Source organism: Lissotriton vulgaris, chromosome 7, assembly GCF_964263255.1.
Source record: "Lissotriton vulgaris chromosome 7, aLisVul1.2, whole genome shotgun sequence".
Classification (NCBI taxonomy): domain Eukaryota; kingdom Metazoa; phylum Chordata; class Amphibia; order Caudata; family Salamandridae; genus Lissotriton; species Lissotriton vulgaris.
This window is the reverse complement of record NC_141695.1, coordinates 1,076,354,830-1,076,382,299: the sequence shown is the minus strand read 5'-3', so window position 1 is coordinate 1,076,382,299 and position 27,470 is coordinate 1,076,354,830. Positions and strand designations below refer to the sequence as shown.

Here is a 27,470-nt window from a genome sequence, read left to right as displayed (position 1 = left end):
GGGTGGGAGAGTGATAACATTGTGAAGATTCGTCAGAAAGGGATCGAGGATATGCCGGCCCACATGAGTCTGATGATTAATAAGCTGATGCAGCTGTAGGGCCTCAAGATCTGCAAGGAAACTACTAGCGGTAGTAGAGAGTGGAATATCTAAGTGAAGGTTGAGATCACCTATGATGCTAAAATTAGCCGATCTAAGGGCCAGCGAGGAGACAACCTCAGGAAGGGCGAGCCGGAAGGCGGCGTCCGAGCCAGGGGGTCTGTAGATGAGTAGTCCAGAGATGGTAAGGTGGGGATTTATGGAAATGGCAAAATGGGCACTTTCACAACCAGCTATGGGAATGGTCTTCCATGAGCATGGGTAGCATGATCTAATTACAGCCGCAATTCCGCCACCTCGTGAGTTGCGGTTCAAAGTATACATGACGTACTCATCAGGAAGCGCAAGGTTAATAGCTGCTTTGGCATTATCATGAAGCCATGTTTCTGTTAAAAAGAAAATGTCAGGCTGTTCGTCTGTAAGTATAGTAAAGACATCTAAGTGGTGGCAGACCAAGGATCTAACATTGAGATGTAGTATTTTAAGTGTAATCTGTTGGTTGGTAACAGTAGGGGGGTTAACTCTTAGGGTTGACTGTATCTTCAAGCACAAGCCTTAACAGTCACTCAAGGTCCATGCGCTTCCTATTTCTCAATGGCGGAGCTACAGCTGGAGGCTGATTGTCGCTCATGTAAAGCGCTCCAATACCTTCGGGTCGAGTTCCCGCTATGTAAAACTGAAGAAAAATAACTGCCTTGCATGCATTAACCACTACTCTCAATGAGTACGCGCAGTTTTGAGTCGCTTTCTTGCTCTTTCAGTAATACTAGGACATACACGTCAACATTTTAAAACTAGGAAGAGGGACATTTTGTAAAAAAAATTGAGACTGATAAATAAATCATTTGTGTTCCCCTCTCCTGGACATCATCCAGGGACTACATTGCATATCCCTGAATTGAAATCCACGTGATCTCTTCATGTCTCCAGTACTGCTTCTGCTTATCCACGGGTGTGCTTTCCTTAGTTTGAACTTATTTGGAAGGCCACTCCACCCGCCAATTTAATGAGAATTGACCCTAAGAGGAAAAAAATACCAAGCGCATGGCTGCTGACGCAAACCCCACCAGTCATGTTTGGACTGAGCAATACCTCTCTGCACCCGGTCCACTTCAACCCAGTATACAGATATTGCTTGGAATCCAAAATGTTCCAAAACTTTGCCACCATGGTCAATTGTGTTTGAAAATGGCAGTATGGTTGGCACTACAATAATTTATTAAATAGTTCCTAAGGCCATTTCTAATTATAGTAAATAACATGAGTTGTTGCTATTTTCGTTTTTATTGGCACTCACAGTATCGACTTGCAAAGGATAAATGGCTACGTTACAATAGTTTTTTTTCGTGCAATCTTTTCACTACAGGAAACTCAAGTCTCCCTCAGCTAGACCAGTGTTTGTTGACTAACAATATCCCTCATTTTGACAGAAAGTCTCGCTGGCCCTAAATCGATCAATGCCGAACTTTCTCTCAATGCCAGAATCTTCCCCAAACCTCACTGAATTAATAGTACTGAAACTTGGAGATTTCTCAGGAAAAGTGTTGATAAAAGTTACAACAGTTATTGCTGGTGTGATGTCACCCTGAAATTAGTGGTTTATGCGATGGTGGTACTTGGGCACGGTCACCACGATTGTGAATATTTTGTAACAATAGAACTGGGTTTGTGAGCTTCACAAATCAACGCCATTAAACACCTTAAAACAGCGTGGGACAGCAGCAACAATGCGATTTCCAAAGAGTGATGCTCTCAGCCACATGCCCAGTTCTCCTCACTGCATAAAAGCGCGCCAGGGGAGGGATGGAGCAGTGCAGTCTCCCTCACCCAGTGGCCTTAAGAAGGCCAGCTGCTCGGAAATAATTAATGGCGGGCGGCGAGGCCAATAACTTGGCTTTTGGGCCCCAGGGTGGGCGTCCTGGCAGGACAGGTCTGAGGTTTAGGCCATGAGCTGTGGAGTGCATGCACCATATGCCTCGAATGTTTCAAAATACATTCACTGCCAGTGCCGACTCCAAAAGTTGCACTGGGCCTGGTGCATACTTGCAGTGCTGCTGGTATGAATTGCAGAGACTCTCCACCTCCAGATCCATGTCACCAGAGATTGAGGCCAGTCCTCCAGCCCTGGGCCCACAGCAGGAACTAATGTCTGTAAAGGAAAATAAGGGCAAGTGCATGCATGCTGAGGCAAGCCCCATATAAGTATTTAGTAATGCAGCACAATTTTCTTGGTGCAACATCACTGTTGCATCGCTAAACACTTACAAGGTCCCAAAGACGAGACCTATTGGCTATGCCAATGCTTGTTTTTAATTCCATTACCTAACTATAACGTCCCTGTAACCTTTGTTTTTTTCAGTGAATTTCTAATGTTTTTGAAATGCCAATTCGTAACTATAACGTCCCTGTAACCTTCGGTTTTGTCAGTGAATGTCTATGTATTTTTAAGTGGTAATCACATTTGCAGAGTGGTAGAGAAAGGGAGTTCTCAGGAATCCCGCTGAGTAGGACTTACAGGAGGTACCAAGAGGACTTCCTGGCCCCTCTGGAGTAAAGTGGACTTCATCCCCCAACTAGTAGTGCACCAGGTGCCGCAATTGCAGAGTGGTGGAAGCCTCCCAAGATGTCTTAGAAATGGTGCATTTGTGGTTGAGTGCATTATAAAACATGGCGATACAACCAATGTAAAACATACAGTGGGAAAACTGAGGCTCAAGAAAAGTAGGGCCACTCTCAGGGATCTACCTCCGGTAAAGGAGGAAGGTCGATTCCTTGATAATCCGCCCATCGAGTCCATATTTTGCAATGTTTCGCAGGGCACCCTGGGGCCTCAAAAACAGCAATCTCAGCCCCCATACATTTATCAAGCTCCATTTTCCACTTGCCTAATGTCGGGGGAGATGTCGCCTTCCACATATGCGCTATGTCCATCTTGGCCATGGTGAGAGCTAGAAACAATAGGTGCTGTTAGGAAGAGCCGTGGATCTAGCGGGAGGTCCCACGACAACACCTTGTGGAGACATGATCTGATCCTACGCCAAAAGGTAAAATACGAATAACGGAACACAAAAGTAGAATTCGGAATAAGTCTCTAACATCATGTTTAGTTACCCATTGGTTGGAAATGAAACATACTATCCCTCAACTTAGATTCCAAGTACTCGAACAGATACAGTTGTTACCTGACCAAGACAATGGAAAATATTTATCTCAAAGAGAAATTTGGTGGATAGATTTTCTTGAAACTATGATACAGAAAGGTCTCAATGACAAATTAGACATGATATGTTTCTTTTAAACCTAGAATCCTTGTCACCATACTAGAATCATGATTTCGTGACATTTACCAGTAAGATCATGTTCATGTTGAATTACCAAACAGTATGGATAATGATAGCATCCATGTATATTCAATGAATGTATTGGACCATATCGCAAACTGTTCGGTTTTCAGCAATCAAATATTAATGTACATTCTGGTACTACTAAATCAAGCCATTATTGATGCATGAATATGTTAGTTTTTGAAATAAGAGACACCACAAACTATATTTCATATTTTTTTTAGCTTTTCTTTATTTCTTCACATTTTTAGTTACTATTTTTATCTTATTACATTTTACTTTATCTACTTCTCTTGTTTTCTAATCTGATCATTACTATAGGCAGCTTTGACACTATATTCAGGTGGTTTGACATATTGTTTTCAAAAATTCACTTAAGATGGCTGCCGTGGTTTTCGGGAACATGAGTCTGTCGTTATGTTGATCAACGAGGCAATGTTCAGTGCAGGAAGTTGATAGGTTTAGTCTGTTGTTTATGTTTATCGCCGTTACTTCATATGCCCGTCGCAGATCGCTTAAAAACAATCGCGTTTTTCGAATGTGAAGAAGGTTTGTATCCAGTGTCCTCAGTCACAGGCGGTCGTTTCTTCTAAATACCGGGAGTTAGAAACCTTCAGCCATTCTCAGCAGATATGGCAATATGAACGTTAATTATTACACAGATCCAAACTCCTGGGAAGCAATTCTCTGGCTATCCCCAGATAATGAACAATTCCTTTGATGCTATTATCGTTTATCCTCGTCATCCATTTGCCTCATAACTTAAGTGTGAAGAAACTTCAAAGACATCTTTTATTTTCATGTCCAGCAAGTTCATTCCTATACTACCCCCAGTGCCAATAAACTGTAGATAACGGACAGGAACTGATCTACTCATGGTCCCTCGTACAAGAAGGGCCAACTGGGGTGACAAACGCTTCTCAGTGGCAACTGCCAAATTGTGGAACACTCTTCCTATACACATCAAGTGTGCTCCTACCCTCCTAAACTTCAGAAAAAAACTGAAGACATGGCTGTTCCCTGCCTAAACCTCCCATACTGCCCCCGAGAGTTTTGCAACTACAGCGCCGAGACACCTACGGGTATTTGTGCGCTCTAAAAATCGCCAAATAAATAAATAAATCTAGTGACTCCTAGATATCACCCCCATCCGTTGACAGCTACAACATATATGTTCTTCGCTTTCATCTACCTGCATTTGAAGATATCAAGAAACCCTAAATATCGACTGACCTGTCACATCTTAGCCAAGATTTAGGTTTGAGTAAGCACACATTTTTTGCAATAGACGGTAACCTGAAGAAGGCTCAAGAGCCGAAACGCGCGTTGTGACATCTACCGCTTTGCCTTCTACATTTTTTTCAGTCTCATGTCTATTGGTTATGTATATTTTTTCTAGTATGCTTTTAACTGACTTTTGTTATATTGAAAAACAACTATAAGAAAAGAAAACAGAAGAGAAAAACACAAAAAGAATATAAAATATGTAAATCTTAAAAGAATTGATAAATATATATAATATATACCAATAAAATCAAATGAGAATATTTCATTGTTTGAGATTATCTATATATAGTTGGACTTTCCATTCTCAATCTCATATGTAAGCTATATCAACCATGATCTCCACATAAACATATTTTGATTTTGTCACTTGGCTATAGACCTTCCTTAACTCATGTTGAATTACCAAACAGTATGGATAATGATAGCATCCATGTATATTCAATGAATGTATTGGACCACATCGCAAACTGTTCGGTTTTGAGCAATCAAATATTAATGTACATTCTGGTACTACTAAATTAAGTCATTATTGATGCATGAATATGTTAGTTTTTGAAATAAGAGACACCACAAACTATATTTCATATTTGTTTTATCTTTTCTTTATTTCTTCACATTTTTAGATACTATTTCTTATTTCATTTTACTTTATCTACTTCTCTTGTTTTCTAATCTGATCATTACCATAGGCAGCTTTGACACTATATTCAGGTGGTTTGACACATTGTTTTCAAAAATTCACTTAAGATGGCCGCCGTGGTTGTCGGGAACATGAGTCTGTCGTTATGTTGATCAACGAGGCAATGTTCGGTGCAGGAAGTTGATAGGTTTAGTCTGTTGTTTATGTTTATCGCCGTTACTTCATATGCCCGTCGCAGATCGCTTAAAAATAATCGCGTTTTTCGAATGTGAAGAATTTCTGCAGCGCGTGGATCGACTCAGAGACATGTAAGGGTAATGGCCGGGTGTTGGGTAACAGAGCGAGCAATTCCGGTTTTGCTCGTTTACTTAAGCGTGTTTATGTTTCTTGTAGCTGAGGGCAAGAAAAACTAGCTTCCTTTGAAGGAAAGATTGATCGGCGATTTTCGAAAGTGAGGAGTATTCGGAGCGTGTGGATCAATTTAAAAAGGTACGCTCATTAACATACAGGCGTCATGTAATAGAGCTGGCAATTGCGGTTTTGAGCATTTGCTTAAGCGTTTTTTTTAATGTTTGTTGTAGCCGTGGGCAAGAAATATTAGCGCTCCTTGAAGGAAAGCCTTGACAGGTGGTTTTCAACGTCGTTAACAGCCTTCACGAGAATATTTCTGGTTCAAGGTACGATAACTTAATTAAGAGTTTGGATAATACAGAATCAGCTTTTCCGTCTGAAACAACTGTATTTAGATTACATATGCTTGGTATTACAGCCTCAAGCTAATTTGGTTATGCCACTGTTCACATACTGAAGGAGCTTCACTCAGGAGTCAAACTGCATAGCACGCAGCTACTTTTCTAGCGTTAGTTTCATTTGGAACAACTGGGCAGTTTTTCAGATATTAGTTCATGTTTCGTAAAGGATGCGGATTTACCCTAGTCCATTAACGCACTCAAAGGGCACAGTGTAGAGTTACAATGTGAACATCTTGATGCATTTTTCTGCACAGATTGATTTCCGTAATGTTTGGCTTTTGGCTTTCTCGAAAATTGTTGGTGTCTGAATTACACTATATTATTAAAGATTATTGGACTCTGCGGACGTGAACTTAGCGAAGCAGTCCACATTGAACGACCATTGGTCAGCCACACCGACCGACATACGTCATTGTAAGCTTATGTTTAGTTTTATTCTTCACCTTTATATTTTCTTACCTTCACTAACTTCTTACTAACCAATCATAATTTCTGAACAAAGTATATAGGGAGAACGGGAATAGTTACATAGCATTGAATACTTGTTGATAATATGTTTTGTCCAATTAATGTGCTGGATGTCGGCTTACATATGTCTTTGCATGTTTTATTTTTTCTACAGTGCCCCTGACGAAGGGATCACTCCCGAAATGCATTGGGATTGGACGACATTTTTCTTTTTCCTTTTATTTATTGTTAGATAGAAAATTATATGTCTAGCTTAGGGCATTGAAAAATGGAATTCATTTGTTGACTTATAATTTGTGTAAAAGGAGCTTAATGAATTGATCGAGCTGCATAATTACACTGAATGTAAATTAAAAAAAGATAGCAGCAAACACAAGTATTGGATGATTTAATACGGGCAGAAGGAGCTCTGCCATTTAGCTGTGCGGAAAGGGTCTGGTGATTTTGATCACCAGAATGGTTCATTGTTCAAATTAGAGGGTAGCTCCCTCCATCCCTTCCAGCACGCCTTGAATAATATAGAGTAAATACTGATTATCAGTAAAATTTTGGAATAAACAGGAGTGCGCTACACAATCAACATTTCTTCATTTCGAAATTCAGCTACCAGTGTCGGAGCACCCGGAGAACAAAATGTCTTTTGATTCGATATCAAATATCACGAACAATAAAGCAGCCACCAAAACGTACACATCAGCTCAAGCTACAGATATTTATGCTTTAATTTCTGAAGTCCGTTCATTCAGCACACAACGTGGTTCAGTCACCCAATCATTACGACAGTTAGAACTTATTTCCAGGCGAGTTTTGAATCAAAAGCTACATGCTTCAACTCTCATACAGTACCATAAAGTCCAACGCATTCCGCGAGGACTTCGACTATCAATTAAACCAATGCTTTACAAATTTCAATACAATAAACACTTCACGGATAAGTGGTATTTAATATTAAATAAATGTTCATTAGGCTTAATATTACTGTTAGTAGAAGAATTGGCCAAAGCAATCAAGGAGCTTGAAGAAGAAATAAACATCTTAAAAGACGAGATATCCAAACAAATGGAGCAAGAGGAATTATCTGTCACCTTGAAAGATCTGAATGACAAACTTGATAAGTATGGTAAAGACATACAAGAAATGAAGCTACGCAAATTTAAAAGAGATACCATTGATTACAAACTAAATGAGGTGTACACTTGGGCAGAAGTGTATGCCAGAAGGAAACCTTCACCTAAGTTTGTATCATCTTCCCAAGAAAGTGTAGTTTCCGACCGTGATTTGTCAGCAACACGTCAACCAGTGGATTTATCAACATCCTTAAAAGAAACAGGTGGAGCACAAGCACCAGTTAATATTACACCTCAACAACTTGTTTTTTTAGAAAAGGGACCATCAACAGGGAAACCTCCAGAACCAACAGATACCACAAGACCCGTCGTGGACAAAGACACGATCAGCCAAAACTTGCAGAGGAAAAACAGACCTTAGCAATTAATATCTCTTCCAAACAGTTGAACAAACAACAAATGCTGACACTGGAAAAAGGCACGGGCTTTGTACCCACATATCACAGCAACAAATTAGAGACAGATGTCAGTTTGTTCCAACTCATGCGCACACTAAGACTACGACATTTCTTCAACAACGTTGTACCAAATTTACCTGACTTTACATTACATGAAGAATTAGCTGAATACAAAGAGTTTAAAGCTCCAAGTACATACATGCCACCGATCTCTCACAAAATTCTGGATACCTTTGAAAAATGAGTCAAACAGGATTTACAAAGGATAAAATGGCATAAACAACACAGAACCAATTTGAATAAACATGAATACAATATTCTATAAAAACTGGCTGAAGAAACTACCATAACCATACAAAAAGCGGATAAAGGTGGTGCATTGGTGATTATGGATACACATTTTTACGAAACCAAAGTAGAAGCACATATCAATGATGAAACAACATATTTGAAACTAACAAATGATCCAACCAAAGAGATAACCAACACATTGGATGCCATATTAAACAAAGCAGTGGAATTGGGATGGATCAGCATAAAGACCAAAACTTTTTTGACCAGCAAGTACCCTAGATGCCCGGCATTATATATGCTGCCGGAAATTCACAAAAATACATACGATCCTCCAATGAGACCCATCATAAGTGGCTGGGGATCATGGTTTGAACCTCTATGTAAATACATTGACGAATGTTTACAAATTTTTGTACAAGGATGGGTCACGTATGTGCGAGACACAGCTCATTTTTTACAACTATTACAATCAGTGGAATTAGGAGGACATACTGTATTACTATGCACAATAGATGTAACCTCTCTGTACACCTCAATTCCCCTAGCAGAAGGTCTGGAAGCCATGTGCAGAATCCAGAAAAGCAGCGACTCTGTGAGCCACACTGACAATTCAAGTGACACTGCATGACCGATAGCATGGCTGCAGTCAAAATACATGAGATAGTGCACAAGATGACACTGAGGTGGCCCAGTGTGGATCACATCCGTAAAGTAGCAGGTCACACTCTGACACATTCACATGCACCTATAACCCATGACGTCATTAACACATCTGCAGACAAACAATGCACAAGAGCACAAAATCTGTCCAAGAGCACAAATGACCCAAGTTGCAAACATCCCAGCACTCGAAAAGCACACAAGTCAAAGGCACACCGCCTCAAAGGGACGACTCTCCCACAATGCAGCACACACATAGAAATCACAGCAGATCAACATTGACGACAATGTGGTACAAAGTGCAACACTGACACCACAGGACAGAGGACACAACTGGTGCCGCTTGTGCGTAGTAACTGGCCAATCACATCTGGCACTGCATGACACTGTGAGATGATATTGTACGAGTACAACCACACATCCGTCATGTAGTCGAAATATCCACTGTCTCCCATCAAAAAGCCAGCTCCACCAAAACAATCACAATGTACATTGTCATACAGTCTGTATGTAAACATCTATAATGCGTCAACATACATGGGACACATTGTTAACCTGCATCTCCCCTTTACATTGCAGAGAGACAATCAACACCCCCAGCAGAGCAGACCACCCATCTCTTCAGTGATGATGAAGAGAACACCCTGCACATTTGCTCAGACACCCTTCAAAGGCTAATGGACAGCCTCCGCACCCCACCACCAGGAGCAGGGCAGCCCAGCTGCTTCGAGGTGACCCCACCCCCTGCACAGACCACACAGCAGGAAGCACACACCAACATGGCTGTCTCCCAGGACCCCACAACCAACACAAGGAATTCCAACGCCGTGTGTTGGGGTGACAGGAGGAGATGGCTGATCAGCTGTGGATGGGATTCAACCTCGTGGCAGCCAAACTTAATGCCATATGTGGGTGTATGAGTCCCATCAGGGACCACTTACAGGCCCTAACGGACACCCATTGTCTGCATAATGCACTCCAACAATACTTGGCTGACATCGCTGTGGCCATTACTCGAATACAGGAACTGTCTAGTCATACAGGTCCAGCGATGACAGAACAGAGTTGGCAGAGATGCGCAGGACAATGAAGACCATGGAGCAGATGCAGTCTAGAAGTATGGCTGCCACGGCTGAACACCAGCGAGATGTAGCTGGGATCTTCCATTAGTGTATAAAACAAGGACCCCCTGAGGAAAGAACAAACTGTACTCCTAGGTCAGGGATAAATCATATAGGTAAACAACAACCTAGGCAGACAAATTACTTGTCACATAGATATTGAGGGAGCATAGGACCATATTCGAATTGAGGTAAGAACAAAATGTATTGGCAAAATACATCAATAATTCATAAAATATTTCAAAAATAATTTCAATAGGATATTATCATTTGATAAAAATAGTTCGAAGAACTATCAATACATACAAAACATAGGGGACAATTAATATAAATAAAACACCATTAAAACACAAAAGAAATGTTCGTGGCACAAAAGTAATGAACCTCGACGCGCGTTTCGGCGACCAGCGCCTTCTTCAGGACAGGCCACAAAATAACTTAAGTCTGTGAAAAATTTCCAAATTGTATTATTTTCAGGTTCGGAAAGAAGAATCTAGAAGAATTCATTTAGGGTTGAAGATAATCCTGAATTCCTTGTTATACGATAAAAAGGGTAGAGACACCTACAACAGGATATTAGTAGTGTTCTCATCTGAAGGCATAATCTAAAGAAAATCGATGTTCCTTTAGGTACGAATAACCGCTGCAAATCGTTACGGTGTCTGTATTGGATTAACTAGTAGCACATGATAATCTGGATTAGACGTGAGTCTATTGGCGATCTGATTAGAGCGATAAATGGATAGTTCCACCGCGCTGTTTCTAAAAGCGAAGTCACGATGAGCCAAAAAATGCAGTAGGCGTCACATCAGCGCGGCGGCCTCACGTCTGGTAATTCGGAATAGCGGTTTCGTTATCCATTTATCGCTCTAATCAGATCGCCACGATTTGTCATTCTAGTCAACGCTCATCACAGTTGAACACTTGTGAAGTTGCATACACTTTATTAGCATGTGCGTGTCAGTACAGGCAAGGCAAGAGCCACAAAATGCAGACCAATGCTTCAGACACTAACTGGGAGCATAGGAACATGTTGAGGTGCAAGCAATGGGGAGACAAAAATGAACACAAATCAATATGGATGGAAACGTGCTCAGCCCACCTTGCCTTGCTGGATGAGTCATACAATGTTTGGCGTCTGCTCATTGCCCGTGTCAGGGGACACGACTCACAGCCCATAGGATCTGCATAGTGCTGTACCAATGGACTGCGCAGACTGCTTGCTCTGCTGACAGTGAGCAGGTGAAAGGGTCCTACAAGGTCACATGTCGTACTACATTGCCATGTGGGTACTCTCACCCCAGCAGTATGTCCGAATTGGGAAAGGTGCCAAACAACGCTGTGCAGCTGTGCCCATGGGACTGCATCACCTTGCACAGGTGTGTTTACACCCGCGTAGTTCCACGCACATGCATTCTGAGTCCAGGCGAAGGCAGACATGCCCACTGTTGTGGTGGGATATGTGACCATTCCCCAAGATGCAACAAGGTGTGGGGACCTGTGCTGTGGGTGGCAATCAGTTGTGGCTGCAGGAACGTAGTTATTCGTCCAAGATTGCGAGCGCAGCTTCATGGGCAATCTGTTCCAAGAGTACGTTGTTGTCAAGTTCAAGGAACACGAGTGAGAGGCAATCCATTAACTGGTCGGGGCAGCTGTGCTCCGTCCACGCCGTTTCACCAATCCGGCACACAGATCAATAGGGGAGCATCTCGATGTGGTCACTGCACACGTGGAATTGTGCAATCTCCCCTGCACAACTGCTAACACATACGCCAAAGATCAAGGCATCCCATGTACGGGTATCCCGGTTACACTCCTATTCGTGAGCCAACAGGGGGCGCACAGACAAGTCATAATCCAGTTCAGCTACCGTTGCGTTGGATAGGCAGACATCCATGGGCCACTCCAATGTGCATGATCGACAGTGGAACCAGGGCTAGACGCATGTGACGTACGCAAGACGGAAACTCAGACGGTAACTGATTCGCAAAACTGCCATTGGCAGTGATCCCAACAGATGCAGTATTCGTGCACGGTACAGTTCGATGTGACAAGTGTTGTGCGTGTGCCCGGGATGTCCTGCCATTGCGTTTGTTGGTCTCGTAGCATTGGCAATCCTCAGACCGCGGCAGATCGGTGGATGATATGCCACAGCTCTGGGCAATGAGTCCGTTGTGTGTGCAATGTTTAGAAGTATGGGTTGTTTTTTACCAATGTGTCAAGGGCATCCCTTGCAGGTGTATCTCGAGCAGGGACAAGTGTGTGTAGGGTGTGGACATGTTGGTCTTTTATTAGTGCAGTTCGTGGTGTGGGAGTCATCGGAGTCTGGTATGGTATCTCACTCAGGGTGTGCCAGCTGCATTCAAGACCAAGGTCGGAGGTCCGGTTGTCCTTCCACCTTGTGCATTGAGACAAAGTAGCTTTCATACCTAATTTTAGTCTGACTCCTGCTTGCATGTCCTAAATGCGATGTGGCCTTCGCGCTGACATTGATGCCAGGCCTTAGATTTAGGGTGCACCAATTGCGAGACACACACAGCAGTTGGCCTGTATGAATGAGCTAAGGGCCCGATTGGCTTGCGCTCCTTGTTCAGTCTCTTTCTTTCTCTCTCTATATTTCTCTCTCTCTCTCTCTGTCGATTGATGAGTGATTGGCACACCTTCTTATCTTAGATACTGGTTTGCAGGCTGTGACTTACAGAATATTTAGGGATGGCCCCCCATGACTCTTCCAAATAGTTGTTTGGAGACAAAATCGATTGTGATATTTTGTTTGGACTTTCAATGGTGAATGAATTATTCTGATTTTCTGTACTCACATAAATGTTAATTGTTGTAAAAGTGCGACATCAGATGAATTTTTTTGTTCATGATTTTGTGACGTTGATGTGCAATATCTTGGTCCAGGGGAGGTGGGGGGGGGTCTGGGGTAGGGCCCAGGGAGGGGCCTGAGGGGGTGGCGGTGGGTGTTGTGGCTCTCTTGGGCGTCCGAGCTGAATGATCGTTGGCCCCATGGCATCTGTTGTTCTTCAGGTGTGGCTCTGGGCAGGACTCCCTTTTCTGGTGCAGGTTGTAGTCTGACTTTACACCAGGTAAGAAAAGGTGTTATATTCCAGCTAACGCGCCTTATCGCCTGTTTTGTGATCTTATCTCAGATCTGGCAGGTCGTTGAGAATGTTGTGACGTGGTGTTGTCACAGCTTTTTGCATGGGAACGCCTACTCTGCATATCATTAGCGTTAGTTGCCGGTTGCATCTGTGGAGATGTTTTTTGCGGCTGCTATCGCAGGTAAACTGGTGATATTGGCTGTTAGCACCAGCTTGTGAATCGAGCGATATATTAATAGCAACTTTGACTGCTCTAAAGTGCCAATAACTTGGCGATGGATCCTTGAGAATATGCCCCTTGGTGTATTACTGAAAATGTTCCAACTATTTCCCTATGCAGTTCCTTGGGTAAAAAAAAGGACTGGGGCCCACGCCCAAAGTTTTTAATCCAGGCTCGACAAAGTGATGCCACAGTCAAGTAAAAGCTGGGTCAAAGCTCCCAGTAATCACGGACATCTTTTGAATAACGCTACTTCTTTGCTTTCAGCTTTCACAGAGTAATGCAGGGTTCCAAACCTCATCTGTTGTTAGAATGACACAAGTTAAACACTGAAGCAACAAAGTAACAGATTATTCAGCATACTGAACTAAATTAAGCTATCTTTATTTTTCAGAAAGAGAATGTGTTTGCTTGGAAAATTACCCATTACATTCTAATGCCTTCTTACTTTAGTAGGGAATATTCTATTGTTGTGTGCTATTTAGATACACCACTTAGCTTACCTTTGTGCATTAATCCAAGTTTTAGCTGCTTTTAGAATGTTCACAATACCATAACTTTGAAAATCGATTTGAAAATAGGATGCTAATGGAGAGTACAACTGATTGAAATTAGGAAAAAGAACAGTGAGAAAATACCACAACTGGCATAGGTGTGTCTTGTACCGGCAGTTTACGAAAAATGAAGCTAGAATTGAACTAAGATAGTTGATTATTGAGATGCACACAAATGTGCACACCTCCTCCTAGGCAGGTGGCATGATTGAAAGAACTATCTCTTTCCTCTGTATTCTGTTGCAGACAGTGTTCAGGCGTGCAACAGATGAAAGTCCTACAGCAGCTGTTCTATTTGTCGGCTCCTCTGAAGAAAGCATTACTCGGCTTCAGGTCAGCTGCCTCTGAAACCAATTTCCTGGCTCTTACTGCTTTGCTACAGAACATGAGGACAGTGGATGAAAACACATACTGCCCCACACAGACTGTTAGCATAGCCACTGCATAGCAGTGAAATGTGGCTTGATGATAATTGAGATTTTAGAGGCCACGTGGCGCGCATGGGAATGAGAAGCTTGAATACTGTGAACATCAGAACGATTTCCTTTTATTTCTAAGTTATGGTAGAGAAGGCCACAGTCTTGGACTGACTGATCTGTGACTGAGGTCCCACGCTATCTAAGCAGAAGGATATAGGCTTCGTCTGGGGTAATAAGCCTTATACAAATGCAAGTACAACACAAGCAAACAGATTTCAATAAGGGATTGTCTTTTTTAATCCCGACCTCACCTGCAAAGTAATACTAAAATGCCTGGGGTGTAACGTTAAAGAAACCATAAAATAACAATGAAGTAAAGGGAATACAAGACTTAAAAGTGTTACAAATAATATGCAAAGAAGGAAAGGCATCATTGAAGTGAATCAGTGGGGACAAACATTGCTTTAATTCAGGGTAAAATTGGAAAGCATTGAAAAGGGTTACTGCATTACCTGTAGAGAACAGGCCTGCACATGGACACTACTTCGGTATTCCCCTGAATGCGTAAAGGTTGCAATAATCTAGTGGGCTGTCCCGATGAAGCAGTCTACCTTAGCTCATATAAACATTTGTGGAGAAATAAGACGACTTTTAGAACCAAAAAGGAACACTGTATCTAATTGGGCTTTAGGAAGGCAATTGATCGGAGTCCTCTGTGAAGACCGGACATCTGGTTGAAGAGGTCTGAGTGGGACATGGTCACTAAAATAAGATTAACATGAGTGGACGTGGAGGTTCTCAAGTTGCTGGTTCCAGAATTCCTAATCTTGGATACAGAATACACTTTGGATTCTGAAAATATCTTGTGGAACCAACATTGGGGGCAGTTTACGATCAGGACTTAAGGAGGTTGGATGCATGTGGAATGAGCTTTCAATCAGACAATCTGTTATTCAAAGCTGTGGGCGGACAAGGTAGCAATCTAGGCTGATTCAAAAGTGTATGCAGCTAGACTGAAGATGCTGATCTCCTCTGTAAAACATTTCATGTTACCACTGCATTTCACTTTATGCACATCTAATTTATCAAGCAGAAAGTCCACAGAAGACTAAGCTATTCAAAGTCAGGCCCTATTCTCTGTGGAGGCCACATCAGAAAACAGGCTACCCCATCTCTAGACGTTATTAAGGCATAACTTCAAACACGTATCTGCAAACATTTCATCCGATTTTCCTCTGGAGGTAGACAGGAATTCTTCACAGTCACAGCAAAACAAGTCTTTGTATCCAGTTCCAAAACTTGATCCAAAGAAAAGAAATGAGCAGGGGTACTTGCAGTCAAATCTTGACAAACCAAAACTAGTGACTTTCCAGTTGATCTTGCACCAGTTACCACACTACACTCTGCTTTTCCTTTGGCAAGAAGTAATTAAATACTTTTATGATTTACTTTTAGCCTGGACAAGTCATAGAGGGCTTCTGCAAAAGCAAAAATATAGAAGGGAATTTTTATTAGAAGAGTTCTTTCCAAAGAGTGAACTCTTCCCTCACTCCCAAGAGAAACTAGACAAGCCCTCACTTTCGTCTGATAACAATAGGAGGAAAAGGGCAGCTGGAAGCTATGGTATAAATCTACGTATACCATTTAAAAAGTGCAGAGATCATGAAATGAAAAATCAAGAGTTTAAATGTTGTGGTACATAAGAAACTGAAATGGCTAAAGAGACTGATCATCATCATGAATTTGTACAGCCTGTAAAAATCTGAGAGAGACTGAACTGCCTGGATGCTCAGAAGGAGGACGGTCCATAATGTCACAACTTGCTCTGCAAAGGAATCGCCACCTTCCTTACTCTTTTGAAGAGAACAAGGAAGGGCATACAGTGGCAAGAATGTATTCAAGTAATCATGGAATGCTCCAGAAAGTACTTTATGAACAACAGACAGAGATATGAATTGGATTCTGCCTTGGACCTGGAGCTAGTATACTTTTCTGAATATAAGTGTGGAATGTTCCTTCCATGGGGCATTAACTACTATTCAACTGTTACATTTTGAATGGTCCGGAGTTTCTCAATATTATAATTTGTACAATCAGGAGAACACTGCTATAGACAAAATTACCCCAATAACAACTGCCTGGGCAAGAGCAGTCCTATGGACTTCATTAAAAATGGATGTCAGTGCCGCAGAAGTTGCAAATAATAGGGTTTTGGCGGCACTACATCTAAGGACATACTACCATCATTGGCCTTTGCAGACACTGGTATAAAGGTCTGACCTTGCAGAGAAAGTCAGAAAGGGCTAACCTAACAGAACCTTCTTAAGATGAAGGGTTAACTCCTGCCAGAGTTGTTTGGATCGTCATTCCGTTAAACCGGTTTCCACTTACGATCACAAAGAGGTAGTTTATGCTATTTCGATCACTTTCTTGATCACTTGAAAGTCTGAACACAGCTTTGATCTTGTGAAATGTGACACCCACATCACTTCCCTTGACACAAAACGAATGGGCCAGGTCACACAGCATAGGTTCTAATTATCTAGAGTGTCTGGAATTACACACAGAACTTCCAGCAAAGCCAATTCAGTCTCTCAATTGTGATTAAAACCGGACTGGCAGTATTCCAGAATATTGTAGATCCAAATGGGCCTGGAGCACAATAGCAACTGCCATTTCTAGACTTTTCAGCAGAAGATATTACCAAAGTGACAAAAATACACAGATTCATACAATCGGCAAAGGTTTAAGGTTTTTGTCACTCTAGGCCTGCTTCAGAGAGATGGAAGAGACCTGTGCAAAAAGAGCTGTTAATGAAAGAGGTTATTACAGAAAGAACCCACTCCAAATAGGCAATCAGCGATCACAAGCAGGTGACACAGATCTCTTTCACAATGAGTAAGGTTTAGCACTGTTATCAGATGTTGAACCTCAGTCAAGAAGACCTCCTGAAACTCAAAATGGGTTTCCATATACACCATTGTGGTTCTAAAATAGTGAATAGAAGGCAGTCTGATGTATTCAGGTAGATGGCCTTCACTCTGTTACTTAAGTCTTGTAATTGGATTGACTACTGTTTTGAGACATGTAGTACGTTCAACAGATTCAAGAAGGGTTCTGTATTTCACTGTGAGCAATTTACTGACCTGTTCTATTCTGAATGAGAAATCATCCTTCTAAACCCCAAGGATGGCAGCGTTATATTCGCAAAGTAGACACCCTAATCTCAATGGATCTATGTCACCCATGCTGGGTCCTGTGCTGATTTTTATTATGACTTATAAGTCCTTTAGTTTGTGGATACGCTGTTTATTAGAATATTGGCTTGCTCTAACTTTAAGCCTGTGCACTTGAACAAGGCTGCCCACAATATCACTCAATGAAATGTTAAAGCAATCTACAATCTTTCCTGGTTTCCCAAGTGGAGATATGCCTTTGAAGCTATCCACAATCAGTGGTGATATTGAATCTGTGTTGGTAATCTTGCCCAAGTTTAGGTAGGTGAACAACTTCAGACTCAGTGTTATAGTCTAGCAAGCTTTATTCGACAAATGTCATAAAAGCATAAAATACATAGAATTCATCTCAAAAATAAAAATGCATAAAATGTATAATACCTAAGATAAAGTTCATCTCAAAAGTGAAAAATGCATACAATTCATAATACCTAAAATACACAATATACTACAAAAGCACAACATGGACGAATCACACCTTGATCATTTTGCTCCTAATGTTCCAAGACCACCCTAGGAACTTTGCCACTGCTATATAAACAGGAGAATTAGTACTTGTACAAATAATTCTAGCAGCAGCCATGCCACTCCTGGTACCTAGTAACTTACACATTCGGCGCAACCAGACCCTGCGCGGGGAGGAATACGCAGGGCACCCAAATAGCATGTGGGTAATTGTTTCCATGGGGGCCGGACAACAAGGACAAAAACTTTTCCACCATTTGACCACCTAGATTTGAATGCTCTAATTGGTAAACTACCAATTCTAAGCTGGAAATAGAGCTTTCTATCCAGTGGCTTGGTTATATCATCCCAGAATGTTTCTAGGGTAATCACATCCTTGAAATCAAGTAAAATCCCTGTGAGCGAAAGTGGAGCAGTAGTCCTAAAATCTTTTGAAGCGACCACCTTCCAATATATACCCTTTAGTGCCTTTTTTGGTGGAAACCTAGCATTAAGTGGATCCTCCCATAACTCTTGCATTCCTAGTTCTCCAAGAATCCCCCTGACGTCAGATAACCATTTAATTTTGTGAAAAGTGCCTCATTTACTTTTATCCATAAGTCTTGTTGTAAGTATTCTTAGTTCAGGAGTTGACCATAAGCGCCTCCAGTATAATACTCAGTGTTATAATCCAATAACTTGGCAAATATAATTGCCACACAGTAGGTCCATTCCATGCAAGGTTATGTTATTAATGCTTAATTCATAGAAGATTGTTCAATCCAAAGTTGAGTAGGAAAACCCACTAAAATCTGAAAATGCAGCCCACTGGAATGACGCATGTTTTTATGGTTATACGATAATAACAAACGCTAAACTACAGTTTAACCCCTTCCCTGCTGGTGACGGAACCACTCCGTCATCAGCCGCGGTCGCGCTGTGCTGATGACAGAGCGGTTCCGTCACGGCCCGCTCGGCACGCCTGCGCGGCGCGGGCCCGTGATGGAACCGCTCCGTCATGAGCACAGCGCAACCGCGGCTGGTGACGGAGCGGTTCCGTCACCAGCAAGGAAGGGGTTAAACTAGACAAGCCCTCACTTTCGTCTGATAACAATAGGAGGAAAAGGGCAGCAGGAAGCTATGGAATAAATCTACGTATACCATTTAAAAAGTGCAGAGATCATCAAATGAAAAATCAAGAGTTTAAATGTTGTGGTACATAAGAAACTGAAATGGCTAAAGAGACTGATCATCATCATGAATTTGTACAGCCTGTAAAAATCTGAGAGAGACTGAACTGCCTGGATGCTCAGAAGGAGGACGGTCCATAATGTCACAACTTGCTCTGCAAAGGAATCGCCACCTTCCTTACTCTTTTGAAGAGAACAAGGAAGGGCATACAGTGGCAAGAATGTTTTCAAGTAATCATGGAATGCTCCAGAAAGTACTTTATGAACAACAGACAGAGATATGAAATGGATTCTGCCTTGGACCCGGAGCTAGTTTACTTTTCTGAATATAAGTGTGGTATGTTCCTTCCATGGGGCATTAACTACTATTCAACTGTTACATTTTGAATGGTCCAAAGTTCCTCAATATTATAATTTGTACAATCAGGAGAACACTGCTATAGACAAAATTACCCCAATAACAACAGCCTGGGCAAGAGCAGTCCTATGGACTTCATTAAAAATGGATGTCGGTGCCGCAGAAGTTGCAAATAATAGGGTTTGGACGGCACTACATCTAAGGACAGACTACCATCATTGGCCTTTGCAGACACTGGTATAAAGGTCTGACCTTGCAGAGAAAGTCAGAAAGGGCTAACCTAACAGAACCTTCTTAAGATGAAGGGTTAACTCCTGCCAGAGTTGTTTGGATCGTCATTCAGTTAAACTCGTTTCCACTTACGATCACAAAGAGGTAGTTTATGCTATTTCGATCACTTTCTTGATCACTTGAAAGTCTGAACACAGCTTTGATCTTGTGAAATGTGACACCCACATCACTTCCCTTGACACAAAACGAATGGGCCAGGTCACACAGCATAGGTTCTAATTATCTAGAGTGTCTGGAATTACACACAGAACTTCCAGCAAAGCCAATTCAGTCTCTCAATTGTGATTAAAACCGGAGTGGCAGTATTCCAGAATATTGTAGATCCAAATGGGCCTGGAGCACAATAGCAACTGCCATTTCTAGACTTTTCAGCAGAAGATATTACCAAAGTGACAAAAATACACAGATTCATACAATCGGTAAAGGTTTAAGGTTTTTGTCACTCTAGGCCTGCTTCAGAGAGATGGAAGAGACCTGTGCAAAAAGAGCTGTTAATGAAAGAGGTTATTACAGAAAGAACCCACTCCAAATAGGCAATCAGCGATCACAAGCAGGGTACACAGATCTCTTTCACAATGTGTAAGGTTTAGCACTGTTATCAGATGTTGAACCTCAGTCAAGAAGACCTCCTGAAACTCAAAATGGGTTTCCATATACACCATTGTGGTTCTAAAATAGTGAATAGAAGGCAGTCTGATGTATTCAGGTAGATGGCCTTCACTCTGTTACTTAAGTCTTGTAATTGGATTGACTACTGTTTTGAGACATGTAGTACGTTCAACAGATTCAAGAAGGGTTCTGTATTTCACTGTGAGCAATTTACTGACCGGTTCTATTCTGAATGAGAAATCATCCTTCTAAACCCCAAGGATGGCAGCGTTATATTCGCAAAGTAGACACCCTAATCTCAATGGATCTATGTCACCCATGCTGGGTCCTGTGCTGATTTTTATTATGACTTATAAGTCCTTTAGTTTGTGGATACGCTGTTTATTAGAATATTGGCTTGCTCTAACTTTAAGCCTGTGCACTTGAACAAGGCTGCCCACAATATCACTCAATGAAATGTTAAAGCAATCTACAATCTTTCCTGGTTTCCCAAGTGGAGATATGCCTTTGAAGCTATCCACAATCAGTGGTGATATTGAATCTGTGTTGGTAATCTTGCCCAAGTTTAGGTAGGTGAACAACTTCAGACTCAGTGTTATAGTCTAGCAAGCTTTATTCGGCAAATGTCATAAAAGCATAAAATATATAGAATTCATCTCAAAAATAAAAATGCATAAAATTCATAATACCTAAGATACAGTTCATCTCAAAAGTGAAAAATGCATACAATTCATAATACCTAAAATACACAATATACTACAAAAGCACAACATGGACGAATCACTCCTTGATCATTTTGCTCCTAATGTTCCAAGACCACCCTAGGAACTTTGCCACTGCTATATAAACTGGAGAATTAGTACTTGTACAAATAATTCTAGCAGCAGCCATGCCACTCCTGGTACCTAGTAACTTACACATTCGGCGCAACCAGACCCTGCGCGGGGAGGAATACGCAGGGCACCCAAATAGCAAGTGGGTAATTGTTTCCATGGGGGCCGGACAACAAGGACAAAAACTTTTCCACCATTTGACCACCTAGATATGAATGCTCTAATTGGTAAACTACCAATTCTAAGCTGGAAATAGAGCTTTCTATCCAGTGGCTTGGTTATATCATCCCAGAATGTTTCTAGGGTAATCACATCCTTGAAATCAAGTAAAATCCCTGTGAGCGAAAGTGGAGCAGTAGTCCTAAAATCTTTTGAAGCGACCACCTTCCAATATATACCCTTTAGGGCCTTTTTTGGTGGAAACCTAGCATTAAGTGGATCCTCCCATAACTCTTGCATTTCTAGTTCTCCAAGAATCCCCCTGACGTCAGATAACCATTTAATTTTGTGAAAAGTGCCTCATTTACTTATATCCATAAGTCTTGTTGTAAGTATTCTTAGTTCAGGAGTTGACCAGAAGCGCCTCCAGTATAATACTCAGTGTTATAATCCAATAACTTGGCAAATATAATTGCCACACAGTAGGTCCATTCCATGCAAGGTTATGTTATTAATGCTTAATTCATAGAAGATTGTTCAATCCAAAGTTGAGCAGGAAAACCCACTAAAATCTGAAAATGCAGCCCACTGGAATGACGCATTTTTTTATGGTTATACGATAATAACAAACGCTAAACTACAGTTTAACCCCTTCCCTGCTGGTGACGGAACCACTCCGTCATCAGCCGCGGTCGCGCTGTGCTGATGACAGAGCGGTTCCGTCACGGCCCGTTCGGCACGCCTGCGCGGCGCGGGCCCGTGATGGAACCGCTCCGTCATGAGCACAGCGCAACCGCGGCTGGTGATGGAGCGGTTCCGTCACCAGCAAGGAAGGGGTTAAACTGTAGTTTAGCGTTTGTTATTATCGTCTAACCATAAAAACATGCGTCATTCCAGTGGGCTGCATTTTCAGACTTTAGTGGGTTTTCCTGCTCAACTTTGGATTGAACCCCTTAGCACTGCAGCGGAATAGCCGCCGCAGAGAAGGGGTTAAATCCTGTGCTATAATACTTCTGCTGTGATTATCTGTAAGACACAGTATAAACTTCAAAAGATCAGTAGCAAACATGAAAATGGCGCTTGGTGTCTGATGGAGAGCCACAAAATATAAACCACAGAATGGCATGTTGGCTAGTCTCTGCACTACCATAGAACAACCAGTTAATTACCTGCTTAACACTATGCGTAATACCAGATTTAGCTGAAGGTCTAGACAGGGAATTAACTACAATAGTAGCAATGAACTGTCTGGGCCAATTACAGTTCATGTTTTTCCAATATAAATGATACCAGTACGCCCTTGAAGACTGTAATATTAATTCCACCAGATCCTGTATCAGTCCACTACTCCTGACCACCAATTTAGCACCATTCTCAGAACCCCCAATTTAGACAAGAACACCCTCTTGCTTGCTGCAATTCTCATTGTTGGTGTGTCCTTGGACATTCACCCCAATATCTCACCCAAAGCATTAACCAGAAGCTCAGCTTGGTCAAGATATTAAGCCAGAATCAAAAATAGACAGGATGCTTTAGGTGCCAAGAAATTTGTGATTTCTTTATTCAATAATGCAGCTATTCAGGGTAAAGGGAAGCAGACAGTATCACAAAAGATTACATCGTGCTCTTTTCCCTATCCAGTATTCTGCGCACAGTGACATCAGACTAAATCAATTCATGAGGGTCCACTCCTCAAGAAAAGTTAAGATGGATGTGACAACCATGTACAGTGGCCCTGCAGCATGCCATGCTACCATGCCCTTCCAGACCAAATAGGCTGCACTTACACATGTCTATCTTAGTGGCCCGAGTAAATGAGAAATCACACAAGCTGTGTCCACTGCTTGTAGGTTTCTGCGAGTCAGCTTCCTGAGATCTTCTTCGTATGTCAACAATTCAGGGCTCAAAAGATAACTTTTCCAAGGATCAAACAACAAATAAGGGGTGGGGACTTTAACCTCATCGCTGTTGCACATATTTCCCACCGGTGCTAAGGGATAATAGCAATGGGTGTGGTCATGACGGAACGGTTCCGTCATCAGCACAGCTCCACTGTGCCTCATGACGGAACCGTTCCGTCATGAGCATCGAAGGGGTTAAATAAACACTAATGATCAAAACACAAACTATGATTTATAACACAGAAGAGATCCAACCAGCCTGTCTCTGAGGACCAGAGACACGTAGGGCCTAAACCCTTGACTAACACTCACAAAGTGATGCAGTCTGAAAAATAGACCAATATGAGAAATAAATAAGAAAACAAAAAGAAGACAAGTGTTATGTGTAGGGTGGCAGTAGAAGAGGTAGATTAAGTAGAATGGAAGGAGAAGAATGTGGTGAGGAGATCTGAAAATGGATAACGGCGTGGGGGAGAAGATAAAAGGATTACATTTTTTGAAGGAATATGTTGGAGAGAGAGAAAGATGACATCTGAAGACCAATGGCAGAGAGAAAGTCAAAGAGGAAACCATGCAAGCATTGTTTAAATAAACAAAAGGGGGTAACGTTCAGAGAACTGTTAGTGTTGAAATGAAAAGGAAAGTTGAATGAGACACTAATAGACCACAGGTCAAGAGAGGCCAAAAGCTAACCCCCCTCAGCTAACAATTCCAGCCCACGATGGCAATATTTTCTAAAATGTATTATTGGATTGTAAGTACATGCAAAAGTAGAAAAAATACAGTAGAAAAAGAGGGTGATAGGGCTGGAAGATTGGCTGCTGAAGTAGACAAACATGGGAGAGTAGGGAAATAAACCCATGTATGCTGGCCATCCTATAGGGAGGAAGAGTTCAGTTCAGGGGAAGCAAGGAGGAAGAGGGTGTTGTGATAAGGAAGCATATATTCAGATGAAGGAGCATGCAGGGTGTGTATTGTGAAAGATGGGGTACACTAGGAGACATACCAATGGACCTGGGACAGTTTCTTTCTATGATAATTTGCTTGTTGATGTTACTTCTGGGCAGTGTGGTAAATTCTTATGCGTACTATTTGTGTATTCGTAATTTTTTCATTCTTTCTCTATGGTTTTTCATAGCCTCTGTATATAGTCCTGCTAGTGTCTGCATTCTTGTAAGAAGGAAATAGAGGTTGCAGAGTATCAGTAATCGTTCCTCTTAAAGGTACTGTTAGAACTCTGGTTGAAAGTAGTTGAGGCCAAATGATTTCCATTTCCTAGAGTCTTAATTCAGTGAATGATCTCCTCATTGGTACTGCCAGCTTTTTGTGCTTCTATGTCTTTAGATGTTTGAGACTTAGTTATTATTGGGGGAGGAGGTAAGTTGCCTTCTTCTGAGGGGAATATTTTGCTGGAGTAAAGAAAATCCATAGAAATCTTTAAAGATTTTAAGAATTTTGAAGAGTCTTTGATTATGAATAATTTTATCAGGTCCTTAATGGATGTGGTCTTTCACTTACTTTCTTGGTTTTGTAGTAATATGCCAACATGTCTCACTTCTGTTTCTATCTGCGTTGTGGTTAAGCCTTGATAAACAATAATATATGGTCTGCTTAATTTTTGCATTATTTGTTGCAGTCAAATCAAAGTTTTATACGTTGTTATAAAGTGATAGTGGGTTTTCCTTGTTATAGTTGTTCTCAAACTTCTTGTTATCTTGAGAGATCATTTTTGTACCTTACTACAGCATTCCCACTAGGCAGATTGCTTCTGTGGTCAGATATGGGGAGTCCTTTGTTTTGGAGAAATATTTTTTGTACGTTTTGATTTTTGTAACACAGTGTTCTAATCATCTTAGTATGGATTCATTGTTGGCATTTGAAAGAAAGTTAGTAATTAGTGGTGTGTGAATACATAGGACGATATTTGAGCATAAATGTTGAGCACTGGAGAAGAAAGTAAATTGTTCTTTGCAAGAGTTGAGACCAATTTAGAACATTTTACATCCACTTGAGACAATACCAGAAGCACCAAAGAAGAGGTAGTGCCAAACAAAATAGGTTATTCAACTGTTTTAAAAGTAGAACATTATAGAAGTAATGAGAATGGAAGAGCATCTACAGTGATGGGCAAGATTCAAATGGTTTGTGATGGACAAAAGCGTAGTTAACATCTAGTAGGGAGAGTGAAATCAAAACCAGGTTTCTGGAGGGGAACAGTGTGCCAAGATAATCTGGCATGCAAAAATGAAATTCTCATTAATATGTTTGGAAAGTAGAGGAAGGCTAAGAACAGTTGCCAGTAGTCAGGAGGAAGATTGCCAGAAAGGGTTTCTCAGGAAGTTTTCATTGGGAGATAGGAGAGGAGAGAAGATGAGAGGAGAGGAGAGGAGAGGATAGGATGAGGGGATACATGGAAAGATCAAACTTGGAGAATGAGGATCAAAGGCAAGTAAGTAAAATTAGCTGGTCAAAACGAGAATTTCAGAAAATAATACTAGGGCAAAGAAAGAAAGACAAGGTGTTAAGGAAGAAAGGAGAAATAGTTTCAGATTTAAATGTATAAGTACAATCTAAGTAAGAAACAGGTAACAAAAATCAAAAGCAGTAAAAAAAAGCTTAAAGACGGGCAAAGGTGGAGTAATAATAAGAAAAGAAAATATTTAATGGTAGAGAAAAGGATTGAAAAAATGATAGAAAAAGAGGGTTTGTTAAAAATGTGAGTAAATAGTGAACTTACTGACAAGGAAGGAAGAAGCAGAAAAGGGAAGAGTATATGAATGATAAAGATCATGGTTAACAAAAAGAGAACGCAAGGGGCAAATCATACAACTGTAAGAAAGAAATGGAAACAAAGTCACACAAATAAATTCATTAAACTGAAATAAAGATAGGAAGGGAAAGAGAGAAAAGGGTTATTGAAATGCCCAGTAATGGTGTGCCTGAACCTTAATGGCTCTTGCAGCATCACAGAGCAGGCATAGTTAGTGAAAGTGAGAGCAAATTGCAGCATCTATTTAGGCTTAGCAACATTGCAAGTAAATAGAATGAATGAGTTTATGAACTAATTTACAGATTTCAAAGTTGGTGCTAGGTTCAGTATATCTGGAACCCTCACTTTAGATATCCTCCTCTGTACAGGTCTGATTACTTATTTTCTCAAACTCTTTATGTTGGCAGCCAGAACATTACGCCAGTGTAATCTATTACATTTAAATGGAGCAACACTTTGTACATACATGGAAGTACCACAAGCATCAACTCACCTTCAGGAAACATGAATCTGATTTCTCTTTCTGCTGATGAAAAGCAGTTACTGCCATGAAGTGCATTTCTAAGGTCATCTGTCCCATAGATTGCTCTTAAGCTAAATAAACAAGTGTGCTGTCATTAATTACAGAAATATCTGCAACTAACAATTTGTCAAATCAATGATCGCATTAAAATGTATTACATTCGTATATATTTAAATACTGAATTTATAACTTGTAAACATATTTAGTTTGGCCTCCATCTAGAATAAATGTAATCCTTCATTTGTTACAGGGTCATTATTTAGGGTCTGGTGTTGCTACCACAATATGAAGATTTGGTACAACTGAGTCTGACCATTTCTAACCAGTATTAACCAAGTATGACTTCAGCTTTTCTGTTTTAGTACATAAATGGATCAGTAAGTAAGTAAATCATTGCATGATTAATAAAATCCTTTGCAATGCAATTCATTATACAATTTCTATGCAAAACACATAAAATCAACTCATCATCATCATAATTTCATGATATTAAGATCGGTTGAACCCATTTAAAATTGCAAGTGCTTATATTGCTTCAAAGCAAATAAAATATTGGTTCTAAAAGTGTGATACAGCCATTAATGTGCAATGAGATACATTAAAGTACAAGATGTCTATTTGTAAAATCAGTTTTTCTGAAAATGATGAGTGAATGTTAATAAGAAG

The 27,470-nt window shown here is 41.0% G+C and overlaps 1 protein-coding gene across 1 annotated transcript in view; it reads right to left on the bottom strand.

The window, feature by feature from the left end:
- Positions 1-27,470, bottom strand: part of NME5 (NME/NM23 family member 5) — a 110,703-nt gene that overhangs the window by 13,653 nt on the left and 69,580 nt on the right. The window contains exon 4 of the mRNA XM_086928850.1: positions 26,775-26,875. Coding sequence (XP_086784976.1) covers positions 26,775-26,875 — 101 coding nt within the window. The remainder of the gene's footprint in view (positions 1-26,774; positions 26,876-27,470) is intronic.